The sequence below is a fragment of the Musa acuminata genome, chromosome BXJ3-8 (genome assembly GCF_036884655.1).
Source record: "Musa acuminata AAA Group cultivar baxijiao chromosome BXJ3-8, Cavendish_Baxijiao_AAA, whole genome shotgun sequence".
In the NCBI taxonomy this organism is placed as follows: Eukaryota; Viridiplantae; Streptophyta; class Magnoliopsida; order Zingiberales; family Musaceae; genus Musa; species Musa acuminata.
In genome coordinates this window covers 42065768-42093355 of record NC_088356.1, presented here as the reverse complement: position 1 = coordinate 42093355, position 27588 = coordinate 42065768, and the positions used below count along the sequence as shown (strand labels likewise).

At 38.5% G+C, this 27588-nt stretch overlaps 2 protein-coding genes across 4 annotated transcripts in view; one reads left to right on the top strand and one right to left on the bottom strand.

The window, feature by feature from the left end:
• Window positions 1–19233, top strand: part of LOC135646060 (anaphase-promoting complex subunit 1-like) — a 46873-nt gene extending 27640 nt beyond the window's left edge. For 2 of the 3 annotated variants that reach the window (XM_065165176.1, XM_065165175.1), the window contains 17 exons: window positions 957–1050; window positions 1122–1204; window positions 1313–1369; window positions 1515–1592; window positions 1757–1878; window positions 1953–2110; window positions 3398–3474; window positions 3576–3689; window positions 11621–11722; window positions 15508–15648; window positions 15741–15914; window positions 16280–16343; window positions 16428–16567; window positions 16651–16802; window positions 17724–17802; window positions 17878–17976; window positions 18385–19005. In XM_065165176.1, the coding sequence (XP_065021248.1) occupies window positions 957–1050; window positions 1122–1204; window positions 1313–1369; window positions 1515–1592; window positions 1757–1878; window positions 1953–2110; window positions 3398–3474; window positions 3576–3689; window positions 11621–11722; window positions 15508–15648; window positions 15741–15914; window positions 16280–16343; window positions 16428–16567; window positions 16651–16802; window positions 17724–17802; window positions 17878–17976; window positions 18385–18771 (2121 nt within the window). In that variant the 3' untranslated portion in view covers window positions 18772–19005. The other variant, XR_010498944.1, reaches the window with a different exon arrangement.
• An 809-nt stretch (window positions 19234–20042) lies between these two features.
• LOC103995421 (xylan O-acetyltransferase 1) lies at window positions 20043–22399 on the bottom strand. The gene is made up of 5 exons (XM_009416008.3): window positions 21729–22399; window positions 21474–21645; window positions 21195–21394; window positions 20957–21115; window positions 20043–20589 (listed from the first exon to the last, which is right to left on the bottom strand). Exons 1-5 carry the CDS (start codon window positions 22322–22324, stop codon window positions 20205–20207), a joined length of 1512 nt encoding a protein of 503 aa, XP_009414283.1. The 5' UTR covers window positions 22325–22399; the 3' UTR covers window positions 20043–20204.
• Between the last annotated feature and the right edge of the window lie 5189 nt (window positions 22400–27588).

Here is a 27588-nt window from a genome sequence, read left to right as displayed (position 1 = left end):
TAAAGTATTGTTGGTTTAACAATGATCCTATAAACATTTCTATTTAATCTAAGAGGTACCCGATGATCGCACAGATTTTTTTTATAATAAAGAATATTAAGTAAAGTAGATTAAAATTTCTTTTTAATCCAAGAAGTTCTATTAAATAAAGTATTGTGTGATCACTTGTGTGACTACACTATTATACATATCTTGTATAACATGAATATAATTAGTAGAAACATGTTTCTTTTCTAGATCCACCACTATATCTAGGAACTCTATCGTAAGCCTTCTTTAAATCAATATAAACAATATGCAAATCTTTCTTCTTCTAGTACGTTTCCATTAATTGTCTCCTTGTACGTTTCCATTAATTGTCTCAATAAATATGTAGCTTCCTCTGTTTATCTTCCAAGCATAAAATCAAAATTGATTTTCAGAGATATAATTATGACTAAATATAATTGTGACTACTCTGTGAATTCAAGATAACAATATCATGGCTGGGATGTGCGGCTGAATGTCTCCTGCTCTATTCGTGTAACCTGTTCTTGTACACTGCATGTCTAAATATGAGTTTTTCTTAGCCACATACCCGCATGTTCAAAATACTGTGGTTTTATATGTTTATACATATCCAAGTGCCTTGGGATTATTACCTGCATATGCTGGTTTTTGTACTAGGCTCTTGCCTTCAGGGTTTTCATTTTTATTACTTGAAATCTAAAACTACTTATCAGGTTGGTAATATGCTTTCACATGCATGCTGCTTTAGTATGTCATATTTTCTTGTTTATTCAAATTCTATGTTGAGCTCACTAAATACAGGCATATTCTGTTTCTGTTTTCTGCATCGAGCATCTACTTATTGAGGATTTTCCATTTGTAAAATATGTCAAAAACACTTTTAGTTTTTCATTCTAATTTCAAAGTTGAATAATTTATGTTCAGATGTTACATTTAATTGTTTGCAGGGAGAGATAGGTCGAAGAAGTGGTGGTGATAATGTGCTTGAAAGAGAAGGATATGCTGTTGCTGCTGGATATGCACTGGGACTTGTAGCTTTAGGTTTGTAATATCTGTTGGAACATAATTTTTTTTATATTTGTCTTAGTGACTGAATGAATGCTTCACGGAAGGTCGTGGGAAAGGTGCATTTGGTTTTGTTGACAGTTTTGTGGATCGACTTTTTCACTATATTGGCGAGAAAGGAGTTCAAAATGTACATCTTCTGCTTGTCTTAATAAAATGATATTAATTTGGACTATCTTTAATAATTATCTTCAGTTTTTGTTAGCTTTTCCAACACTGTACTGGTTTTATTTTGTAGGGGAAATCTTCAGTAGTGTCACAAACAACAGATGATCACATCCGCATTCTTGGGCAGGTGACACATTTGCTGCAGTACATTTTTTCTCTTGCTGAATAGTTTTTGTCAATTATATTAGAGTTTCACCTAATTTATGTAGTATCCTAGAAGATTTAATGATTAAGTATTGACATATAAAAATATTTTGTCGTTCTCTATCCAGATGGTGGATGGAGCTCACATAAATGTTGATGTAACTGCTCCTGGTGCTACAATTGCACTAGCACTGATATTTATGAAGGTAGAGTTTCTACTACGAAGAAAAATTTTCAAGTATTGTAATCTCTCTCTATAAACAATATGCTACATAATGGGCAGGCAACGAATGGGTACTATTATTTGTGTTTCTTGTTTCTTTACACAATATATATTTGGCTTGTTATGCTGTTCAATTTCATATTACAGACAGAATCAGAAGAAATGGTGTCTAGACTCCATCTTCCAGTAACTCACTTTGATCTGCAGTATGTGAGGCCTGATTTTATCATGCTTCGTGTCATCACACGGAATTTGATTATGTGGAGCAAGTAATTTACTTTGTTCATTATTTATATACTCATGTGTTGACTCATTGGTAATACTAACTTTCACACATTTTCAGCATGCAGCCATCTAGGAACTGGATTGAATCTCAAATTCCTGATATTATCAAATTAGGGGTTTTGAGATTAGATGGAGTAGTTGATGATGATGAGTTTGATGCTGAAGCTGTTGTTCAGGCCTATGTGAACATAGTAGCTGGTGCTTGCATTTCACTTGGTATTTGAACGATCTCTTCATCACAGTTCAGTAATATTGTAATTTAGTTTCTACATCTATGATGGTTACATATCTAGTATATGTTGAAAAAGGCTGCTTCTTTCTCATCTTTGCTTAGGTGGGATTTGACCAAGTTTTCTGTAATTTAAAGCATGGTATGCAGTACCGAATGGTATCGCCTGGTACGGGTGGTACGTATCGGTCCGATGGCATACCGGTACGTGGACCGTCCAGTACCGGACGGAACGTGCTACAGTGTTACAGTACTATACTGTAGTAGTGCTACAGTGCTACAGTAAGGAAGAAAATATATAAAACTGTTCGGTACACCGGTATCGTACCGTACCAAGCCAACCTCGAAACACCGGTACAGTATGGTATTGCATATCTTGATTTAAAGTACATTCGCATTAATGTAGGTTGTCAAATCTGTATGTCATAATTCTTTCAGTGATTCAGCATTCGGAACCTTTTTGATCTTCCTTTTCTGAGTGTTCATTCAGCTTTGGTCTCTGGTTTCTAACCCTCACCCATGATTTAATACCTCCAAATACATCACAATATTTCTTATTTGTTTCACAGTGGACTGTTCAACTGTACTTTATTCTGCTCTCATTGCAGACTTCCATTTCAGTTGTCATCAAATTTCTATTATGAAGACTTTCAATCCCAGCTTCTTTGATGGTTCTTTTCAGAACTAATGATCATATCATCCAATTTTTCAAAAAAAATTATTCTGTATGCAAGAGTATGAGAGGTGAGCCTTGGTGCCATGGTAAACTTGCTCATTTGGAACCTGAATGACCAAGATTTTAGTCGTAGAAACAGTCCTTTTGCTTGTATGTGTGAGGTCCATCATTGGCAGGAGCTTCTTTCTCTTTTTCAGTTCCATATGCAACCATGTTTTTAGCAATCCCATCTATCACTATGCTGTATAACTTAATAATGTCAACTTCATTGTGCAGTATTTAGTTAATCCAAAATGAAGCAGGTCTTTCTAATTCAAAAATCTCCCCCTTTAATATCCTCTCAATGCTACCCCCTCTCTCTCTCTCTCTCTCTCTCTCTCTCTCTCTATCTATCTATCTATCTATCTATCTATCTATCTATTTACACATATTTAAATGATCGGAACATTATATTTAAATGTATAATTTTTGTGGTTTGATCAAATGCTTTTGTTAATTTAGCTCTTTAGTATTTCTTCACCTACGTAAGGCTTCAATATATTTTGAAGTGTGTGTTTGTTGCTTATCTTTCATTAATCAGCATTGAACCTGCTTGTAGGAATAAAGTATGCTGGCACCAAAAGTGAAGAAGCCCAAGAGCTGCTATATAATTATGCAATCTATTTTCTGAACGAGGTTTAATTTAATTCTAAACTTTCGTCATCATATGTGACAGTGCCTATTGGTTAATTATGCAATCTATTTGAAGGATGTAACATTGACTGATACCTATGCAGATTAAGCATGTGCCGGCAACAACAAACATTACCTTACCAAAAGGAATGCTACAATACGTGGACCGTGGTACTTCAGAGATATGCCTGCACCTTATTGTTCTTTCTCTCTCTTTGGTTAGAATTTTCATTTCTCTTTGCTTTAATGAGATCAAATAATGTTGTTATTTGCATATCACTAATATTACCCAAATTGCTACATATTCTAACACATCTGTTTCTTTTATAACATAAATTTACAACATCTGATCGTGCATTTTTATTATTGGGACCAGCTTTTCATGGATTGCCTTCTCTAATAGGCACATAATGCATTTGTGAGGTTGATTAAGAACTCTTTATACATCTTTTCATTGAATAAGTGGATAAAAAAGGTTCTTCTAGTTTGTTTTGATGCTATATAACCTTAAGTTCAAACTGTATAACTATAGTTGACTAGCAAACAATGATAGTTGTGTCAAGCATCCAGTGCATGCTGCACCAAAAAGGTATTGACAATTATTGGTGAGACTGTTAGGACTCTAGCTAGGAGAGTCCTAATTGAGAGGGACATTCATGTAAAACATACTTAAGCCGACCCCTATTAAAGAGGTGAAGAGGCCGGCTAGGGTTAGGAGGTTGTTTCTTAGAGATGAATTAGGAGTTGTAAAGGAATAGGAGTCTTGAGTAGAAGTCCTATCAGGAGTTGGTTAGAAGTAGGAGTCTTGAGTAGGAGTCCTATTAGGAGTTAGGGTTTAGAAACCCTATAAATAGTCATGTATTCTTCCTCTTTTGATAAGCAATAGATGAATCTTTTCTGCAGCCTTTGAGCAGCAACTTGGAGGGAGGAACCCCTATAGAGTTCCAAGGAGGTCGATCCCCTAAAGAGATCAACCCCAAGTTTAGAATCTGCAAGGGTTCTAACACTTGGTAGCAGAGCAGCGTTCTTGGCATCTCGCTGCCCTTCCACAGCCATCCATCAACCCTCCACAACCGCCCAAAGCAATTCCCACAATTGCTTAAGAGATCGTTGCCAAATTCCGTCGTCATCTCCATCACCACGGATCATCCTTTGATCTCCCCGTGAATTGCAACAGGTTCTGGTTTTCTACCTTACTGCTGCTGCAATTTAGTTATCCTTATTTGAAAATCCCAAAAAAATTATTCCTATATTGCTGCATAAACTTTTCATCATAAAGTTTTCATCTCTACGACGAAAGATACATTGCAGAATTCCAACCGTATAACACCATCTATTTGATCTTGCTACTGTGTTTTTTCTATCTAAATCTCTACGAAATTTTTATGACATTTTTGACATTTCCTAACAGCAGATTTCCTTTGGTTTTGTCAAAAAATTCTCAATATAAATCATTGATATTTTACGTCTAATCTGCTATACTTGAAAATCTGTACTGTAAAATTTCAGCCGTATAGCACTGTTTGTTTGATCTTGATACTACGTTGTTTCTATCCAAATCTCTACAAAATTTTTATGATAGCTTTGACACTTCCTAACAGTGGATTTCCCTTTGGTTTCATCAAAAAATTCTTAATATAAACCACTGATCTTTTACGTCCAATCTGCTATACTTCAAAATATGTGCTGCAGAAAGTTTCAGCCGCATATTGTTACCTTAACCCATCTTTTTGCAATCTTTTTTTAATGAAATTTCTTCTACACTTCATAGATCATCTTGACTTCTATCTAAGATTGATCCATCAAGGAATTCATCTCTAAAAACGATTTTATGTTGCTGCAAATTTTCGTCGTAAGCCGCTGAAGTTTTTCGACGAGAATTCTGCAATCGCAACTTGCACCAATTTCCTTACTGTTATACTACCGAAATTTTCTTGATTAAATTAGACATCCTTGCTGTCATATAAACTGTGATTTTGCTATCAATTCCTTCCTCAATTCTCTCAAGTTTTTGGTGGAAATTACATCGAGAAACCGTTGTTTCTTCGATGACAATTCTACTCTTACAAGACAGCACATACTTGCTGCAACTTCCACTGATTTCTATCAACCCTTTGCTACCATCTACCACAGATCCAAAACTTTCATCCACAGCCCTAAAACTTCACCAAACCACACCCTCAAACTGCACCCAAAATAGCCACAAAACAAGCCTAAACCGTAGCCTACATCCACCAATCCACCAACTCTTTCGACCATCACCTCTCTCAACCAATACATGCCTTTAATCCGACAACAAAAGAGAGATCTTAACATCACAGATTTGGCGGCATATACTACAGCATCTGAGGAGGTAATCAATGCTAAATTCGAAGCCTTCGAGGCGCGAATGGAGGATAAGATTCGGACGCTCTTTACCGAACTCAGATTGGGCCGACCACTAAGCCCGAAGAAATCACATCAAGGAGAGAGCTTTGCCCAATCGCACCAAGCCCGAAGACATGACTTCCAAGAGAGGGGAAGCTCTATGACCAACCCCAACTATCCATGTATGAGAGTGGAATTCCCTAGATGGGAAGGAGACCCAATTGGTTGGATCTCGCGCGCGGAGCGATATTTTCGGTACCACAAAATCGCGGATGCTTCTATGTTAAAAATTGCAGCTATACATCTTGAAGAGGATGCTATACAGTGGTTTGACTGGTTTGAACATACTTATGGAGTCCTTTCATTGCAATAATTCAAAGAAGGACTGCTGATCCGCTTCAGACCAACCGATTACGAGAATATTGACGGACAACTAGCAAAGATCCGACAAACCTCCACCATTCAGGAGTACCAAACCAGGTTTAAAAGGTTATCTAATCAAACTCGTGATTGGTCTAAAAAACAGCTATTGAGGACCTTCATTGAGGGCTTGAAGTCGGAGATCCGAGGAGAAGTTAAAGCGTGACAACCGTATACGCTTATGGCAGCCATCTCTTTCGCACGACATCAAGAGGAGCAATTGAACCATGAAGCTCGGAGGACTAGGGTCGCTCCTCATCCAGTAATATTGAAGCCCTCAACCCCCTTACTGTCGACCAAGTCCCTACACCAAAGAGGTTAACAAGAGAAGAGCTTCGGGAGCGATATGCGAAGGGGTTATGTTGGCATTGTGACGAGTCGTGGAGCCGTGAGCATCGCTGTAGTAAAGGGAGACTTCTTATGATTGAATCAATAGAAGAAGAGGTCATTGAACATCCAGAAGAGAGCCTTGAACATGAAGAAGAAGATGCAGAAGAAGAGCCACAACCGACCGAAGTTACGGTACATGCACTAGCCGGCTACTCAAACCCGCAAACGATGAAAGTTGGAGGCCTTCTCAAACAACAACCGATCATTGTTCTCATCGACACGGGCAGTACTAATAACTTTCTAAACAACAAGGTTACTATCCAGATGGCCTTACCTATCGAGAATTGCAACCGGTTTGACGTTAAGGTCGTCGATGGATGGATTTTGAAGTATGATCGTAGGCGCCCGCAAGTGAAACAGTTGCTGATCATGAGGCCTTACCAAGAGATAATTGCATATTTCTTCCTTCTCCCTCTTGATGATCATGAGGCCATGCTCATAATTAAATGGTTGACGACATTAGGTGATATTTCTTGGAATTTTATGCAACTAATTTTGAAATTTTACAATAAGGAGAAACAGGTGATATTGAACGGGAAACGTAGGGGCGACGTAACGACGATTTGCACACAACAAATGGAGAAGGTTTTGCATAAAGCATGTAGTAGATTTTTGGTACAACTTGAGCAGCAAACTAAGGGAGAGCCAATAGAATTTGAAGATCCAAACCTACTTCCTTTGCTTGCTGAATTTTTAGATATATTTGACGAACCGTACAACCTACCTCATACCCATCGGCATGATCATTATATAACGATTCTTTCAGGCAAACCTCCAGCAAATACTCGGCCATATCAATATCTACATCTCCAGAAGGATGAAATAGAAAGGATTGTAAAAGAGATGCTCGAAACAGGAGTTATTCGGCCAAGTTGCAACCTCTACTCTTCACCAGTGCTACTTGTACGCAAGAAGGACGGAACATGGCGAATATGTGTTGATTACCAAGCTCTCAATGGCATAACCATCAAGGACAAATACCTTATTCCAATAGCAGATGAATTGCTAGATGAAAGGGAGCACAAATCTTCACAAAGATGGACCTTTGATCCGGGTATCATCAAATATGAGTGTGCGAAGAAGACATACCGAAAATCACCTTTTGAACACACAACTACCACTACGAATTTTTGCTTTCTTCAACAAAAGGTGGAATATCTTGGGCATATCATATCAGAAGATGGTGTGACAATGGACCCCTTCAAAATTGAAGCAATGCAAAACTGGCCTACCCCGAGGAACATAAAATTGTTACATGACTTTCTGGGTTTAACAGGCTACTATCGTAAGTTCGTGAAAAACTATGGAAAGATCAATGCACCACTTACTTTCTTACTGGAAAAAGATGTCTTCCAATGGTTAGACAGAGCCTTCGCTGCCTTCGACAAACTTAAGGTAGCCATGATGACGACGCCGGTGCTAACACTACCAGATTTCAACCGACCCTTCATTATTGAGGCCGACACATCTGGAGTCGGAATTGGAGCCATTCTCATGCAAGATGGTCGACCACTCGCATACACTAGCAAGGCATTATCTCCCTCTTATCAAAATAAGTCAACATATGATAAGGAGATGCTCGCCATTATGCGCGCAGCAACGAGGTGGAGACCCTACTTGATTGGTCGACGATTTCAAATTAAAACCAACCATAAAAGCCTCAAGTACTTTTTGGAGCGAAAGATATCATCCCCTGAGCAGTAAAAATGGGTAACAAAACTTCTTGGATTTGATTATGAAATAACTTATAAAAAGGGGAAAGAGAATGTTCTTGCAGATGCGCTTTCGTAGCTATCCGAGCAAGCTGAAGTTTCTGCCGTTTCACTTCCTACCAGCGACTTCCTTGAGGATATTAAGATGGAATGACAGGAAGATTCAGAGACTAGTAAGATTATAAAAAAATTGGAGGAAGCACCAAGCTCCATAGCTCATTACAATTGGGACTCAAAAGAATTACACTATAAGGGACGCATTGTGCTTATGATAAATTCTACTTGCATCTTCACGAGCAGATTTTGGACAAAGTTATTCCATATGCAGGGTACTAAATTGAAAAGGAGTACGACATATCACCCACAAATCAACGGCCAGACAAAAAATGTAAATAGGTGCTTGGAGACAGCCCAAAGCCACCCACCAAATATGACTATCCAAGGAGAATTCCAGACCCAGCCAAGTGACATTATTGATCGACGGATCGTGACTCGACGATGACGACCCACTACTAAAGTGCTAATACAGTGGGTGAACCTACCAACAGAAGATGCCACTTGGGAGAACTATGATGACTTGAAGATCAAATTCCCAAAATTCATGAATCGTCAGCCTCGAGGACAAGGCTGATTTGAAGAGGGCGAGTCTGTTAGGACTCTAGCTAGGAGAGTCCTAATTGAGAGGGTCATTCATGTAAAACCTACCTAAGCCGACCCCTATTAAAGAAGTGAAGAGGCCGACTAGGGTTAGGAGGTTGTTTCTTAGAGATGAATTAGGAGTTGTAAAGGAATAGGAGTCTTGAGTAGAAGTTCTATTAGGAGTTGGTTAGAAGTAGGAGTCTTGAGTAGGAGTCCTATTAGGAGTTAGGGTTTAGAAACCCTATAAATAGCCATGTATTCCTCCTCTTTTGATAAGCAATAGATGAATCTTTTCTGCAGCCTTTGAGCAGCAACTTGGAGGGAGGAACCCCTATAGAGTTCCAAGGAGGTCGATCCCCTAAAGAGATCAACCCCAAGTTTAGAATCTGCAAGGGTTCTAACAGAGACACTGATGATACTAAAACATGGTTAAGCAAGGGGGTTAGAGTAGGTAGAAAGGTGTCAACATAACCACATGCCACAAAACGATAACCCGTGCTACTTTGTAGCCCTTATAAGGTTCATGGTTGTTCCTAAAAAGGTGAAGTACACTTTCCTTTTTTCCCATTAGTCATGGATTCTGATGTTCTAGTCACATATTGTCCATCGGAAAACAAATTTCTAATTTTGGTGTGCTCCTATTAAGGTAGGGATAATAGAAACTTCTTTTATGGCAAAAGATGGGCAATGCTTATATCTGCTTATGGTAAGATGCACCCTTTGGCAAATCCTTATTAGATCAGTCAGGGGCTACAACAACAACAAAGCCATAACGTGTCATTGTGTCAACCGTTTGAGATTGACTGCTTGGATCTTTTGCCACGATCGAGATAAATATAAAGAGTCATATCTTTAGTTAAGTTATAAATATTTTAATATTTATTTATAGTTTCTATTGAAGCCTTTTTAGGTCTCTCTACTAATCATTTCACCTCTTCTTCGGAGCACATGTCCATATTATCTTAAATGATTCTCTCTTATTTTATTTTCTATATCATTTTAAATGATTCTTCCTCATTTTATATTTTATTTAGGTGACACCTAATCATTCAGGAATGAAAATCTTTATTTCTTTATCTTTCCTAGTATGATCAGCCATGGATTCTGGTAGATTTATTCTGCCCCGTAACCACTATGGTCAAATAATTCTGGAGGCATAGGTTGGGCCATTTTAGCTTTTTAAGTGGCCTGAACAATGTTACAAGATATACAATAGTGCTTTGATGTTGAATTTTAATTTCAGACAAGACCTGAGCGACATCACCTATTTGTATATCGATCTAGTTACATGCTTAGGGCAAGGCCAACCAACTTGGTGGGTTTGGAGGCTCCAGGTCATTAATTGAAGCAGTCCTAATGCATAGGATAGCTTGGCTGGGAACTAAGGGGCCGAATACTACCACATCAACCCTTCATGATATATTAGACACCTATGTGGATGCTTTGTGACCTACACGAGTTTGACTCACTTTAGAGATGGTTTGATTAGTCTACTGACTTGTTCGTACTTACAGGACACAAGCATGGTGCAGTTAATACTTTTTTTCTTTAAGCTGAATTGGAGAAGGCCAAGAAGGCTCCTAGTCACCTGATGTGAAGGACAAGAACATAGGATTTGAGGACTTACATTTATAAATGTTGTGAATACTTATTTAAATTGGCTGCATACCACATGTCTTGAGGTACCATGATCGTACTCTCAGAAGCTATATTCCAAAACATTGATCTTATACCAGTTTTAAGTAGTTTTTATGCAACAACTAATAAGAAGTGGGTGAAGATATAAGACTTTTGGGTGAAGTCATAAGACACTGGAGCAATGTAATGTCTCATGTCTATACATGATGAGCATAAATGATAGTTCAGATGATTGTTGTAAAGAAGAAAATGAAATGACATGTGCAGATATATAGGTGTGTACATGATTGCATGATACACGTATTTGGGCTGATATGGACTGCAATTTTTTTTTTCATACTAGATAATCATCGTAAGAGTCACATGATCCTCTTGAAACTTGAGGCTTACCAAGTCATGGAGCCACTATGGGTTAAATACGTTTCTTCTTATCTTTAAGGGAATGATTTCAGTGTGTTGAGCCTTAGGGGAGGGTTGTGTCAGTCTGTTTTGCACATTATATGTGAACCTATGTTGACATGTCTGTTTGTTGCAAATTTTTTGTACAGGCTGAGTAACAGTAATATGGGTTTGTGCATTTTACTGATGATTACCTTGCTAAGTTTTCCTTTTTTTTGTTTCCATTTCTGTTATGGTAGGACTATGTGTTGTTTCCTTCATACTTAGTTGATTTAGATCATGGTTTTAAATGCATGCTCAATAACGGTGTCGGTAATTTATCTGACTGATGTAGTACTAGCGTATTGGGCGGCATACCGATTGACTTGTATCACCAATATCATTGAATAAAAATCAACTGTAGTATATACTGGCATCATCTGACCAGGTTTTTAAAACATTGATTTAGATTGCTTTCAAGGTTCATATGTGATAAGTTTTACAAGATTTTTTTAATAATATATATTTCTGTTCACATATCATGCTGGTTTTATAGAAATTTTTGAACTTGTATCCCATTCATATGATGTATTTTTGTAAAATAGGTGATGGCAGGATCTGGGCATCTACAAACATTTCGGTTATTGAGATACCTGCGTGGTCGAAGTTCTACAGAAGGGCACATAAATTATGGAATCCAAATGACTGTAGGTTTTGTGTCTTTACTATCTAAGATGTACACATGCTATCAGAAAAATATCTGAAAAGCTTTGTCATGATGAAAATTGAAAAGTACTTCAAGATTCACGATTGTCCCTTTTCTTTTTCCTGACTTTAGTTTCGTTTTTGATATTTATGCTAAAGTTTGATAGTGAAACTTGTCCGATATTTCAGGGTATAATGAGATCCTGACATTATTATAGTGAATCTGTGCATAGAACCTTTTGTGAGTAATGACTAAATTGCATATGCTGATGCTTTTTTTTTTATCCTCGGTCCTTAATATATGGTATTTATGATGCCTTAGGTTCTTATAGGTCAAAGAGATTTTATTTTGAAAATGTGTTTTATAAGCTTTAGAGCCTGGTTTATCCCATGGTCATTTGTAATGTGGGTCATTGGTTGCATGTACCAGAGAACCTGGTACATGGATATCTTTGGTTCTTGTATGTTGATAGTAGGGTTAGTCCCTTTTAAGAGTCATGGTACAGGTTAATTTACTTGAATTGATTACTGCATTAATTATGATATTTTGGACTTAATAACCATTAATTATACATTCAACTGGGTCAAAATAATGGTCTTGGACATCTGAAAACTACAATATCTAGTTTTATTATTTTGTTGTTTTCAGTTATTCCATTCTTGAATGGAATTTAGAGTGTGTTTGTTTAGTGGGAATTTATGTGACGTCTACAAAACTGAATAATTTTCCTTTCTTGGAAGTTAGATCACACACTAGTACATTGTGAATCATATTGTGGAACCTATTCCATGACCTGGGTCTGTGGCATTATACGCTAATTTTGTAAGCATGCAAAATGTTTTGTTGCTTCATGACAAGGTCCGCAGATGGTTGAGATATTATGTCTTGTTTGCTTCAGTGACTAGGTATACCTAGAGTTGGTCAGTGCATGAGACTCCAAGTAATGCAAGAATTGAAGATGCTGAAATCTATAATGCCTTAACATTTTCATATGAATTACTCTTAAGTGTGGTACCCTGGTTAGTTCTACATCAGAAGTGAAAAAGGGTGTAAAGGCTAGGTGGTCTCATTATTCATAGTCCAGGCTTGCTGGTTCACATAATTATAGAACCATTTATCTGGATTCTTGTACTAGTGGACCTTTGACGTCGAGTCATGAAAATTGGTATTAGAGTGGATTTAGTACTGTGCACATGTGGTGAATGAGCCAAAGTAGATAAGGTTATTTATACAAGAGGCACCTTACCCCTACTTTGTTTAAAAATTTTTTCATGCCACCAAATCTCACCCTCAACTGCAGTTCATTCCCTAGTTATTGCAAATTGGATTTTCAATATAATTGTTAACCACTGGTTTACTTCATTTGAGCATAGCAGTCCTCTTGCTGATTATATATGTTTTTTATGCCCATTTTGGTGCACTTTTGTCATTTACTGTCACATTGTCTCTAACACATCATGTGTCAAAGTCATGTCATATAAACATTGTCTCATAATGTTATATCTTTAGTAGCAGCTCAACTAACTGCACTTTGACCTGTTCAAAGTTTGCTAACGTCTTATGCAGCTTGACATGACCAGGCTGGACATACTGTCATGGACAAAACTATAAACGGGGTGTTTAATGTAATGCACATATATGTCCGTGTCTTTTGGTTTGTTCATGCTCTGCACACCATGTAGAGGGACGGTCGTAGGCTTAATAGCCCAATTTTAGTTGGGTTTGGTGGTTGTCCTAGGCTTGCAAATAAAGGTTATGTCATGTTGGCACTTGTGGGGATTTCGGTCTGTAGTGGACCATTTTGAATCTTTTATTGTGTGACCGTTCAGAGCTTGTAAACTCTGTTTATAATTTATATTGGATATGAAGTGTTTATTAAAATGATTACTTGTGGATCCCGAGTGAGATTCTTTCTCTAACCCGTTTTCTCTTTTGTAGGTCCTAAGGGACCATAGGAGATTTCAGGGAGACTGACCTTTACGGAGGGACACGCAAGGGTGCCGCACGATTTAGGTAAAACCAACCAAGTCCGTGACAAATGGTATCAGAGCGGGACAAACACTTATAGAAACACTTGACATGCAAACGTGGGGGACCTAGCGGGGCTGCGTTGAGGGCAGTTAACATGCGCGACTGTTTAGGGGAAAACAGTCATGGAGATGTAGGGAAAAGGAGTCGCTCAGAGGAGCGAGCATCTGAGATTGACATTCAGAGGAATGATCAACCCTTCGCGCAATAGGCACCACTAGGACAAGCAAGTTAGGAAGAATGCGTGGCGTACAAAGGTTGAGATGGATGAGTTTGAGCTATGGCTCAACGTTGGCAACCATACTTGATGGTGCTCAAGGCAAGCGAGGCGCTTGGTAAAGGATGAGACCATGTAAAGTGGAATGGGTTGTTCAGCGACCGAAAAAGTTGTGCAAAGCCCATAGAGGTGAGAGGAATTGTTAATTCGAAGAATTCGGTACTCATGAAAGGGCTTGTATGCGAACGATGGAGCGTTCGTGGCCATCCCGTAGGAGGCTTGACGCCATAGAGTATTGAAACTTTCTCTTCGGCTTGAGAATGATATATTCGTAGGAGACTGAAGTGTGTAATGAGTTCAGCATGTTGCTAGGCCTCGAGGGGTGTAGTGGTGGTTATATTGGCGTGGAGTCGCAATCTAGCAAGTGCGTTTGCGAGAGACAGAATAATGCACAGTTTGTTCAGCAAGGCGGAGTAGTCCAAGGGGATGGTAATCTCTGAAACTTTCAAAGAGAAGGAAGCGAAGAGAGAAGTTGTTTTAACGGGACAGATATTCGGGAGGGATAAGTCCGGGCTCTCCAGAGGGAGAACTATGTGCAACGGACCGCACATGTTGAGGAGTACCTCAAAACAACTTCACAAAGCTTAACAGACCGAGCGAGTGGTGGGGAATCGTCATATGATCTTGCATGAGATAATGTATTGGGGGATGCATTACAAAATCAAGTAGGGGAGCGATCCAAGGCAACACAAATGAAAGCACACTTGGAGTTGATATGGAGATCGGACTTAAATGGAGGGTTGACCCGTGGAATGGTGGGCGTGAGGGCCATCATCAATTCAATGTAAATCGAGGTGCGGAGCAACTTGGGTGTAACTTGGCGATGTACCCAAGCCGCATGAAGGGAGGCATAGAAGATGAAACATGGAGCGGAGGCATAGAGCTTTCCTTGGACAGAGGTCAAGGGCATGAACTCTTGCAGAGGTAAGAGTGGGATCACGTCGTTCCATGGGTCTTTCATTCTGATGGAGGGAACTTATCTTGCATTGTGCCAAAGATGAAAGGAGCTTTTGAGCACATGCAACTTATCTCGGAGAAGCATTTGATGAAAGGTGTATGCAGGCTTAATATGCAGGTTAACCACATATGAGCTACCTGTACAGTCTACGCAGCAGAGGAATGTGGTTGCATATGTTACTGCAAGTACCTTTGCAGATGCATTTGCTGACGGTACAAACATAGAAATGTGGTTTCATGTTATTATAGAAATGTGGTTGATAATAAATTTTACATGTTCATTTGCATAAGTTCACAGTGTTGCCGTTATTTGTGTTTGCCATTTATTTATTTTTTGGATTTGTATTGTGTCATTGATTTTGTTTTTGGTTGTGCATTACTTTTATATAGACCATGCATATGAACCCACATACTGGATATGCACTGCAGTGCCTTGACCAGATGTATAAGGGTCTGGCTGCTTTTGTAACATTGCTGGATATGTTTAATCTTAAAATTAGTCCTTAATTTTAACATTGCTGCAGGTTAGCTTAGCCATCGGATTTTTATTTCTTGGTGGTGGTATGCAAACCTTTTCAACTGGAAATAGTGCAGTCGCTGCACTTTTAATGACTCTTTATCCTCGTCTTCCTACTGGTCCTAGTGATAATCGTTGTCACCTTCAGGTACACCAGATTTTCTGCATCAGCTTTATGTATGTGTGTGTGTATATTCTATTTTTATAATTATTTAGTATATCTCATTGTGCCATTTATAGGCTTTCCGACATCTGTATGTAATTGCTGCTGAGTCTCGTCGGGTGCAGACGGTAGATGTTGATACAGGTCTGCCAGTTTATTGTCCCCTTGAAGTTTCAATCAAGGAAACAGAACACTATTCTGAGACTAGCTTTTGTGAAGTTACCCCCTGCATTCTGCCAGAACGCTCTGTGGTGTGTACATAATCTCTTCTCATTATCTTTTGAATGGTTATTTCTTGATTGAAACTATCTGTAGGATTATATTAAATACCATAAACTCTAGATTAATGCTGTTGCAGTTTTCCTTTGCTAATTTTACTGGTCAGCAACTTTGCCTAAAAATACTGATGTGGAACCTTGTTAAATCTTAATCAGTAGTATCTCCAAACTTGAGTTTATGTCAAATCAATATTTCATATCTGTTCAATATTCTGTTTGCATTAACTTGTATATATATGTTTCCTCTTAAGTATAAACATCACAAAAAATAGTGCATAGAGGAATACATAAATTCTGAACTCAATTGGTGAATTTTAATAATTAAAGTTCACTTTCAGCTGAAGACAGTTCGAGTTTGTGGGCCTAGGTATTGGCCTCAAGTCATACAGCTTATTCCTGAAGGTAATGTTATGGGAACAAACAATTCTTTTGCTGCCTTCAATTAAATATTTAATTAATTAATGGGCATCTCCTTCTTTTGAAAAGATAAACCTTGGTGGAGATTTAGGGACAAGACTGGCCCTTTTAATGGTGGTATCTTGTACATAAAGAGAAAAGTTGGCTCATGTTCCTATGTGGATGACCCCATTGGTTGTCAATCTTTGCTTTCAAGAGCAATGCACAAGGTTAGATCTACTTGCTAAATTTTTTGTATATAATTTTCTCTCTAGCATATTTCATTTACAATTAAGCTGCATTCTCATTACAGGTTTGTGATACATCGGATATGAACTGCTCAAACACAAGAAACAATAACTCTGCACCTGGTTCATACAAAATTGATCAGTTAGTCAGTACATTCTCCGCTGATCCAAGCTTGATAGGTTTTGCACAACTTTGCTGTGATTCCTGGAATAGTAGGCAAGTCTAGTACCATCCTGATTTGACTGGCAATTTTTTTGAAAAAACATGAAATCTTCAGTAGTTTTGTATTAGAATTTTTTACTTGATTTCTCAACTCTGGAAATTTTTGGAAAAATGAAATCGTCTATAGTTTTGTTTTACATTTTTTACTTGGTTTCTTATCTTACTCTGAAATTGCTATTGGGCCTTCATGAAATTGATTCCTCGGTTGGGTGTAGAACCAAGCAAAGAGCATGCACACATCATTTAAAAAGGACACTTGGTGAGAGAGGATTTCGTGAGCAAAGGCAGAGATTAGGGATAGAAAGTAGTTTGGGCAAGAATTAGGGCTCAATTGGTCAGGCAACTTGAGTGAACTAAACTAGGTTTGGGTGGTCGAGTGCAGATCTGGCACAGTCTATAAGGCTATCTGGTGCACCTAGAAATCCCATCGCCCAAAACGATGTGCTTGCTGAGGCATCACTAAGGCAAAAGGCACGTTGCCTCATGTTGCCCTAGCAGATAGCAGTGTTTGAGTGCCTTTTGTCAACACTATGATTGTGTTTGTGATTTACTAGAATAGACAAAATGGGAATTGTTTATGCTCATGAACTGTCAATGGTATTACCAAACAAGGGGAATTTGAGAAAAATATTTTTAAGGTGGTTTGGATATGTTCAGAAAAGAAATAAAAAGGTACTGTTTAGACAAGATGATCACTCGTAGTTCCATTAGAGATATTGCTATTAATGGTGCTTTATGACAAGAAATATCTATATAACCAACCCAAAATTTTTGCAACCAGTTTGTCATGAATTCTTGAATCTATTTTGATAATTCATTATGATTCTCCTTTGTTTCTCAGAGTGTGATTTTATGTTAGAAAGATTATGATAAGACATGATTTACCGTCTGTTTGACTGGTGTTGTGAATTACAGGGCTGATGCCAATTTCCAGGAGTTCTGCTCACAATTACTATTTGAGTGTGTGAGCAAAGACAGGCCGGCTCTCCTTCAGGTGCATTCTATATTTATAAAATTTTCTCTGTTTCTTATCTTTCTATTAATCCTCCAATTGTGGCTGAGCATGCAGATCTATCTCTCGCTGTATACGACGATTGAAGCAATGTGGGAGCAGGTTAAAAGTTGTCGTCTTGTTTTTGAAGATTCACTTTTTCTTTCCAGCCTAAAGGCAAGTGCTTACAATTTTTTCTACTTCTTTTATTAGGTTCCTTACAAATTTTCGGAGATAATTTATTCCTACTGCTGTAGAAGTTCTCAGGATTCTCTGTTGTATAGTGTTTTACCTCTTTAATACACCTGATGTGTCTCCACCCGTTAATTTATTGAATATCAGTGCCAGTATTTACAGTGTGAACTAACCGATCAATGTTCTCAACTAAGTATTCAATGTTGCTCGTTGTATTCATTTCTGTGTGTTGTTTTGTTTGACACTAGATCTTCATTTACTTCCATATGTTGTAAAAATATTCGAAGAATAGTATATCTAGATTATTATCTTGCTCCTTTTTCTTCTTTATTGGTGATAACATGGAAGTAGTTGTTCGACTAAAATATTTTGTTTCCTGTCATCCTGCAGCTTGCTTTAGCCTATAATGAGGCTCTCATCAATGGCAAATTGTCTTGTGGTAGTGTATCCATCATCCAATGTACATTCATTCAATCACTTAGAAGGCATATGGAAGAAATCCTGATATGTTCCCAAAATCTGAATGAGAACGTCTTCAAATATTTGGATTCTGGAATTTGGCCTGATTGCCAAAGTGACGGGGGTAAAATGGATGCTATGCTTCTTTCTTGGTATCTTTTGTGGTATGGGATACCATCCTTCCGTGTCATAAAGTCTGCTGTCGAGAAAATCAAAGCAAAAGCTCCACTGTCCTTAACCATGATTCCTCTACTGCGATTGTTACTGCCAACAACCCAAGCAAAAGGCATTTTCGAAATAGACAAGTTCCATTTTTGATCTAGGGTCTGAAAAAGAAATAGCACGAGGATCTGAGTGCAGATGCAAACCTTGCTTCTGGCTTTTCCTGCATATGTGAACATTGTATCTTCCTGTTACAATCAGTTCAATCAGGTATGAAATGCAAAAAAAAAAAAGGGATATCTAATGTTAAATCTGATTTAGAACCCTTTGATTTGTTTCCGTCATATTATTTCATTAATAGTTACGTAGTGCTGGCACCTTATTGTTGTATTTTTTATGATCGTAGAACATTAAAAGATGTTGACAATCCGGCGGCTAAATGGGTTGATTGCCCCTTTAAAAGGGGGGCTTGATTGATGTGATGCGAGAGGAATGTCAGCAAAACTTTTGTTCAGTATGGGCTTAAATGTAGCATCCATTATGTTACGCTTGCACAAGAAAAGAATCATACGGTGTACAAGAAAAGACTTCAATTTTCAGAGAAAATAGGTGCACTAGTAAATATCATCAGTACTGGATTGCTCTTGTTTTACGAATTCGACATTGACCTTTGGTGGCGGTGATCGCCCTGGTTGGTGATTTGCTGCAGATGCAAGCAAATATCGGCATCTTAGCAATGCTTTTCGTTGGCAAGCCATCGCAGTTGAAGTAGATTCGACCCTTGCATGAGAACCAACTGCTATAGGTTAAATAACCCCGAGTCCTTTGCTGGAGGCATACGTTATCCCCAGAAACTAACTGTTAGAAGAGTTGGTCGGACATGCGATTGATTCGAACAGCTTTTGGTCCCCTGTTAATCACGAGTTATCCGTGGTTGACCTTTTTCATCAGATAGAAAGAGAAGGAAACAAGTTGAGAGGCCGTAGGGTGGTGGACTTTTTTTTTTTCCAAGAATAATTGGATCGAAAAGAGAAGCCGTGGGATGGTGGAAACCCACCAGGTTTTAATTACTGGCCGCAGTGGGGTTCCCAGTGTGGTATGATCGTTTTGTCTTTGACCAACGAGCCAAGTATCTTTTGCAGATGATACAATGTAATCATCTTTGTCGTGTTGATTATAGATTTTAATTCAGATATTATACTTTTAGTTCATGAAGATTTTGTTTGAATTGTGCATGAATGAGATGGGTGAAGGTTCATCCGTGGATTGCTTTGGGAAACCCAAACAGAATGTTGTCACATGAGACTTGTACCGTGCGAACTTGGACCAACGGGACACAAGCAACAACTCCACTCCCACTCTGATTTCTCGCATGCCGTGAGAATTCTTCGAGTTCAAGAAATGCCAGAAGTTCGATTTTTTTTATTAAAAAAAAAATTATTGTTACTGTTTTATGCTTTCTATCGACACTAACAATGACACCGGTTGGGAACCCTCGTTTGAGTTTATGATCTCAGAATCCTTCAGAGGAAACAAATGTAAGAAAAAGAAAGAGATCAAGGTTTTCTGACATTAGGAAAGAAAGGTATCTATGCAGCCGTGAGCCAGCGATCGGGACGCCACGGGGCGGAGGCGATCCGGGCGTAGAGGAACTCGTTCCAGGTGTCGGGGAGGCCCGGCAGGCACCAGTGGATGCAGTCGGCGTAGGTATCCGGGTCGGCCTGCTGCTCCGCCGTCAGCAGCTTCCCCTGCCGGAGCGTGTGCACGGAGGTGTGCGCGTCCTTGCGGGACTCCGACAACGCCGTGATCTTGACGAACGACACCGGCACCCTCTCCTTCATGCCCTCCATCACCTCCTCCGCCACCGTGAGCAGCCGCCAGTCGGTGCCCACGTCCAGCGGATGCGACAGGTTCGTCACCGGCTGCGTTTCCAGTGCGCATTTGATCCCCTCCGGGTTGTCCCAGTCCGTGCTCCTGTAGTACATCAAGCGCTAAGTAAGGTAACGAGAAGTCCCACTACGAGATAAACTCTTGCTTTAGGGTTATCCTCTCGATCTACGTCGATCTTTGTTATGGCGTATCTCATGTCACTGTCAGATCCTCTAAAAATGAAGCCTCCACAAGAACGAGAGTTGAACTCTCCGCAACGGCTATTGTTTCATCTACTTCTTTCTCTCTCTAGCTCACAGCTAGCGGGTTGGTGGTTGAACAAGACACAGCAGCCGCCACGGGATGTGCTCCATTGCCGTGCTCCCAATTCTATCTATTGACTTTGTTGTCATCTTAGATTTGGTGATCAAACAACGAAAACAATGAATGAAGAGGTTGCTGCCCATCTTACTTGATGTGGTTGGGTGACATGCTCATGAAGAACACCATGGTCCGACTGGGATCCACGTTCCTCTGCACCCACTTCGCCCATGTATCCAGCACTCTCCTGTACGCCACCGGCCTGTCCACGTCGTCGTACTCCGTCGATCCTTCCTCGAACGATCCTCGCCTGCTTTCACCAAACCCCAACCTCGTCAGTCCTGCAAACCAACCTCGGTGGGCGAAGCGTACCAAGGGATCCGACTCACAGGACTTTCATCCTCAGAGTGTTCATCCACCAGATGTAGGTGTTGAAGACGAGGTAGTCGACGTTCTTCCAGTTCCTGCCGTGCTTCGCGATCGACTTGGGCATGATGATCCGGTTCTGGATGCTGTGCATGTTGGGGTCGTCGGAGTTCGACTCCACCAGGAACGGTGCCCAGTAGAACTCCACCGTCGCGTTGTACTCCTGCCCACACCAAGCATACCATGGTCAGCCGTCATCCGATGAACGAGTCGTGATCGATCGATGCGGACGGGTGGATTACCAAGGCGCGGAACACGTTGAGCGAGCCATTCTTGGTGAGGGTCTTCTTCTCCGGCGGGACTGCGGACTGCACTAGGCACACCATCGACTCCCACTGGTTGCGGTTTAGCGAGTCGCCCACGAACATGAGACGCTTCCCCCTCAGCCTCTCCAGCATCACCTGCGCATCAAACCTTCCCTCATCCAAACGGTCCAAATCAGTCGGCAAACCTCGTAAGGGATCGATCATTTGGTGGTCATGGAAGAATATATATACCGCGGCAGAGAGCATCCCTGGGGCTGCCACCGCCACTTCTGGTAGTCGTCGTCGCGCCGGCCGTTCCTCATGCAAGTCACCTGCTCCGTCAGGAACTCGCACTCCGGCTCCTTGTATATCGGGTAGCTCACCTCGTCGTACACCCAGTCGCCGGTGAACAGGTCGCAACTCTCCGGCACGTCGAGCACCACCCGTTCCCGCTCTGGCTCCGGCTCCTTCGCCGGCTTTTCGTGCACGTCCACCACCCTCACGTCGTCGTCCTGTGGTAACACCACCTTCACAGTATCTTCTGCGAATTCTTCGTCGGCCTGCTCTTGCGCGTGGCGGAAGTTGTTGGTTTCATGGTATTCCTCTTTGCTCGGCTCCACGATGGGGAATTCTTCGTGAGACATATCCGGCGACTTAGATCTGCTGCTGAAAGGATACTCGGCGATGGACTTGACGTCCTCGTTGTACATGAAGGTGATGAAGAGGAACACCGAGAAGATGATGACGAAGAGGGAGTACTTGCCGTTCTTCCGGCCGTTGCTAAAGGACGAGTGCTTCATGCTGAAGGCTTCTGATGCGAGAATCGACGCTTTCCGGCGAGGTAGCATCTGAACCTCGGAGTCACGGCTCACATGAAGGAGAGAAAGAAGAAGGATATATAGATGCAAGAGAAGAAAAAGGAAGCCAAGGTAAGGGAGTAGGTCTTTTGGGGTTCGTTGTAGTGAAGCTTTCTCAACAAACCTTCTCTTCTTGGTCGGATGGAGACTGTTGCTTTCAGTATCGCTTTATCTATGAATGAAGGTGGAGGAAGATGGAAATAAGTTTAGTTTCAGGCGAGGTTCCTGTCACCAGAATTAAGCTTCCCTCTCTCTCTCTCTCTCTCTCTCTCTCTCTCTCTTATATATATATATATATATATATATATATATATATATATATATATATATATATATATATATATATATATATATATATATATATATATATATATATATATATCTCTTTGGACTTTTTTCGAGAAAATATCTTTAATTTTTAAATTATGATTTGATATCTCTTTTTCCTCTAATATCCTAAATGCTTTTACCGTCCGTTATCTTTGGTCCATTATGAGATACATCCATATAGAGCCCCAACTCTTTCCTCGTGAAGCCTCCCTTGGTGCTCACTAATAGAGGCATCCGTCTTGTCTCTTCTCTCCTTTCACAGGCCCTCATCTTGTCTCCTCCCACATTGTTAATGGTCATCTCTTCCTCTTTCTCCCTGTCTTCTCTGATCTCCACATCCCCTTTCTCCTCCCCTATCCTATCATCGTTGAAGGATAATGGAGCCTCACGATGATAAATAATAACAAGAGATATTTAAGGTATTAAAAGAAAAAAGATATCAAATGAAAAAAATTAAGAACTGAAAATACCTATATATATGCATATATATATACATATATATATATATACACACACATATATATATATATATATATATATATATATATATATATATATATATATATATATATATATATATATATATATATATATATATATATATATAAAATATGTTTGTTGGTTGCTTGTTACGTTGTATCTATTGGTATAATGAAGTCAGCACTTGCCCCTTCAACAGCACACCAACTCACTCTATTCTTTTCATTTCTATAATGCCACATCAAGCAGGTATACTTGAAAGTGTATCCTGGCATGCAGCAAGCAACCTAATGTTTGCCAAGAATACTCCCATCACCACCAACGCCACTGAGGAGAGATGGGGAAGATTGATTAATGTTTGCACACTTATGTTTTGGGCAGTATCAATAGCTTTGTTTCTCAACAAAGTAAAGCCAAAGCAAACAACTAAAACTTGTACTTGCTGCTGATGTTTTGAATACCGCAAGTTGTTGCGTTGCGTGTAATTCTTGTGAAATCAGCTTCCAAAATGGTAGGAACACATTGCTTTCTCTTCAAGCGAAGCAATCTCAGACACAACTCATCAGCTACCCATTCCTTTGGTCATGCAAATCTGAGTAATGTCATAGGCATATCATCGTCTCGGTTGCAGTACGTATTAAGTCAAGATATTGCTCGAACGATGAGATGTCTGATAGTTAGCTGAACTAATCTGCAGCTTGACGAGGAAGAAGTTGGGTAGTGGAAATCAGCTTATTTTACGGTCAGATCTACCTACTCATATGCAAATGACTCATTAATGCCAGTCTTATTCTGAGAACACTCTGCCACCTTAAGAATTGTGACTGCATGGTACGGTGTATGCTCTGTTAGGAGACCGCAAACAGTAGTCTTTTTCTTGGAAATCACTTCCTAAGTTAGAGATGGCAGAGGATACTAGTGGTCGACAAGAACCTCGATGTGGAATGTTGGTGATCAGAATCCAGAAACAATCAAAGGATAACATTTGTAGCATGAATCAGTTTGTAGATGTTGCCATGTGTTCATCAGACCATGGGGGGCAAAAGAAGAGCTTCCAAGTTGGGTTTACCTCTCACAAGAGTTTGACTAGGAAAAGGACATGATCATTGAGTTCATGGTGAGCCTGTGGTAGGTAGCAGGTTGTTAGAGCACTTTGATCATGTCCCCTTGACACCTATAGTTGATGGTTTATCTTTGTATCAGGTGAGACATGGCAGGATTGATGTCAACAAGCAGCAAAACACCAGTCAAACAGAGGGATGTGACTAGAATTCTAATAGAAAAGATGTCTTTGTTAAGAAAAAATCCTTAATAATTAGGATTTGATTCTTTTATAAATATTTTATAGAATTATAATAGAAAAGATGTCTTTGTTAAGAAAAAAAATCCTTAATAATTAGGATTTAATTTTTTTATAAATATTTTATATATCTTTAGATCTTGATGAAAGAGAATAAGATGTGAGAAATATTTTGGATACTTATGGATTTTTCTTTGTGGTGTCTAGAGAGGATGAGAGAAAGATGTAAATTTCTTAGGGTTTATGTGAGATGACATACAAGAAACTTATATTTGACTGTGATAACTCAAGGATTTTAATTGTTGGATTCTATGATTTTTTTTTTTTTTTGCTTTAGAAGTTTCTCTCTCCCTAACAAAGAACACAAAAATCTCTTGTAACTACTAGTTAGTCATCATCATCATCATATGGGTCAAGAAGATGTCAGCCTCTTCTCTCTCTGTTGCCTACTAAAATGATGAAAAGTTTGTATGTGAAGAATAGCCCTTGCAAAATTCGAAACTATGTATGCTCATCATTTTATTAGAGTATATGAAAGATTTAACTTAGACTGCTAGTTACTTACTGGGAATACTCCCTCATACCATTGTTGCATTTGATCCCATTCCTATTGTGCCAGTTTAGTAGATGTAATAGTGATCGATTCGAATACGTCAGACTTGAGGAGATGATGATGAACCTCATGTGTGTAGAGTGGTTGTGGTAAAGTGAACTCTTGTCATAGTTTGCCTCAACTCATTTTCTTTTAGGAGAACACTTAGTCATAGTTGAGGTGTAACTCTTTAGAACAACAATGTGATTGGATCCCATTCGAGGAGTTTGCTCTCTAGCTAACAAACTACTCTGGATGTGTGGAGTTAGCTTTTTCCAGCAAAGATATGTTTGGCATGTCAAGGTCTCTCAAGGAGGATTCAGAAAGGTTGCTTATAATTTCTCTTTTTCTATTGATTATAGGTTGTAGGATTCTTGATTAGTTGTCTACGAGGAAGAAGGAATTTTGATGATTATGTAAACATAAAAATAATAATTATATTATTATTATATTAAAAAAATTAATATCAAAAATTAAATAATAATAAATCATTATCGTAGATACATCATCATTAGATGGAAGAGTCACAACGATATCGATTTAAAAGGAGAACTAAACTGAACTTCTTCTCTCTTTCTATTCTTCACGGGACCGTTATAAACAATACATCAGAGACTAAAGAAGATTAATAATATATCTATAATTTTAACGACGAATGTAAGTCCTAGGAGATTTTATCTTTTTATAGTCAAGAGTAGACGATATAGGATGATAATTAGAAGAATTTCTTCCATTAAAATCATCTCGAATCCTATTATAATTGACTTCATTTCTTTTAACTGATAATCATAATTAAAATTTAATCAAATCTATAATATATTTTATTTAATTAGATAGGACCACGTAATCTAACATTCTTCTAGTTGTCCCATTAATTGGTAATATATAAAAGAAATTTAAATTTAAAATAAATAAGTTAAAATTTTATTTAAAAATAATTTCACCTAATTAGATTCTAAAAATTTTGAAAAGTGTTTTATATATGACCATGAATTTTTAAACAAGCTAATATGCCATTAATACTATACTTCGTACCATCAATATGAATCATAACAATTATATGTCATTAATATCATACTTGGTACCACAATATTATTATCCTTTTCTAATATAGTCTATAATAACTATTGTAATTTATCTTAACAAGATAATTTTATTATCATATTCAATTATAATATGCATAAATATAAATATAAATAAGATAGAAAAATAAATAACTTTAATTAAGTATAAAAATATTAATAATAACATTCACATAAATATGTATCATCATATTTTTATGGCTTGCTCATAAGCCTATATATTCTTTAAATACTTTAGACTGTAAAATCTCAATAAATGGAACAACAATCATCAAGGTGATACTCAAGTTCTCAATTGATATTTATTATTTCTGGATTCTTTCTCTACCTACTAAGTACTTTATCTTTATGTACTTAAAACCACTAGAATACTTATTATTCTTAGATAAAAAAACTACTGTAATACTATCATAAAATATCTTCAATAGCCTAGTAAAGATGAAATTCAAAAGCCATGAAACTTGATTTGTAGTCTTTTAAGGTATGTCATAAATTCAACTTGATGATGTAATAATCAATTATTTTATGCTTTTCTAATAAATTGCTCCCTTAGCTAAAATTCCAAAGTGGACTTTCTACTATAAGATAATTTATAAAATTAATATTTAAGTAACAAATCACTTTAAGCTGATTTGATCTCTTATATGATACTGGCTTTGATCGAATGCAAATATATATATATATGCAATGTAGATATCTATATATATAGTAGGTGTATAAATAATCACACAACAAATGAGCAATCACACCAGATAATCATGGACTATATTCCAATATGATCAGGCCTGAGCCAGTAGGCCTAATCACTCACATTAAAATCTATGTGCGTAGTGGTGTATCTCCATGCCCTATGATCGTCTATCTCGTCCCCCGTGGTTTCGTCGGCATCTCCATGCATAGTGATCGTTCATCTTGGTCTCATGGGTTCAACCATCGCTTCCACGCTCCCGCTGCACCTCCTCGTATAATTACAACTTAATCACAGGCATGTATGCCCAACACTAAATGAGAAATAAATTAGAGGCTCGTATGCCCCGATAATAATAATCACAAGTACACACATCACACGATACATGATCATCCGTCCACACATCATACATCACATATAAATATTATTATGTAGGACTACTAGATAATAATAATAATAATAATAACAATAATAATAATAATTATTATTATTATTATTATTAAATTATTTAATTAATTAATATTTTTTGAAATTAGGGATATGTAGGAAATTTTTTGAATTATGAGGGGTATCTTTATAATTTGGACAAAGGATGAATCTTGAAATTTTTCAAATTTCAAAAGAAAAAACTATCTTTTGCCAAAAACCCTATTGCTCCTCATCCCAACTGCTTACTGCGACCACCGCCACCCTTGCCGATGGTGGCCCTCTATAGCGTGGGGCGGGGATTCCGCCCCTGTAGGTGAGTGCCCCCATAGGCAACAAGCGTCGTTGCCCCGCGGT

Bases quoted from the DNA above. Each gene is read 5' to 3' on its own strand.
- LOC103995421 (XM_009416008.3), bottom strand. From the start codon at position 22,324: ATGCTACCTCGCCGGAAAGCGTCGATTCTCGCATCAGAAGCCTTCAGC. The intron at 21,646-21,728 runs GTATATATATTC...GGATGAGGGAAG, and splicing joins CAGGGATGCTCTCTGCCGCG to GTTTGATGCGCAGGTGATGC. The intron at 21,395-21,473 runs GTAATCCACCCG...TGGTGTGGGCAG, and splicing joins TCAACGTGTTCCGCGCCTTG to GAGTACAACGCGACGGTGGA.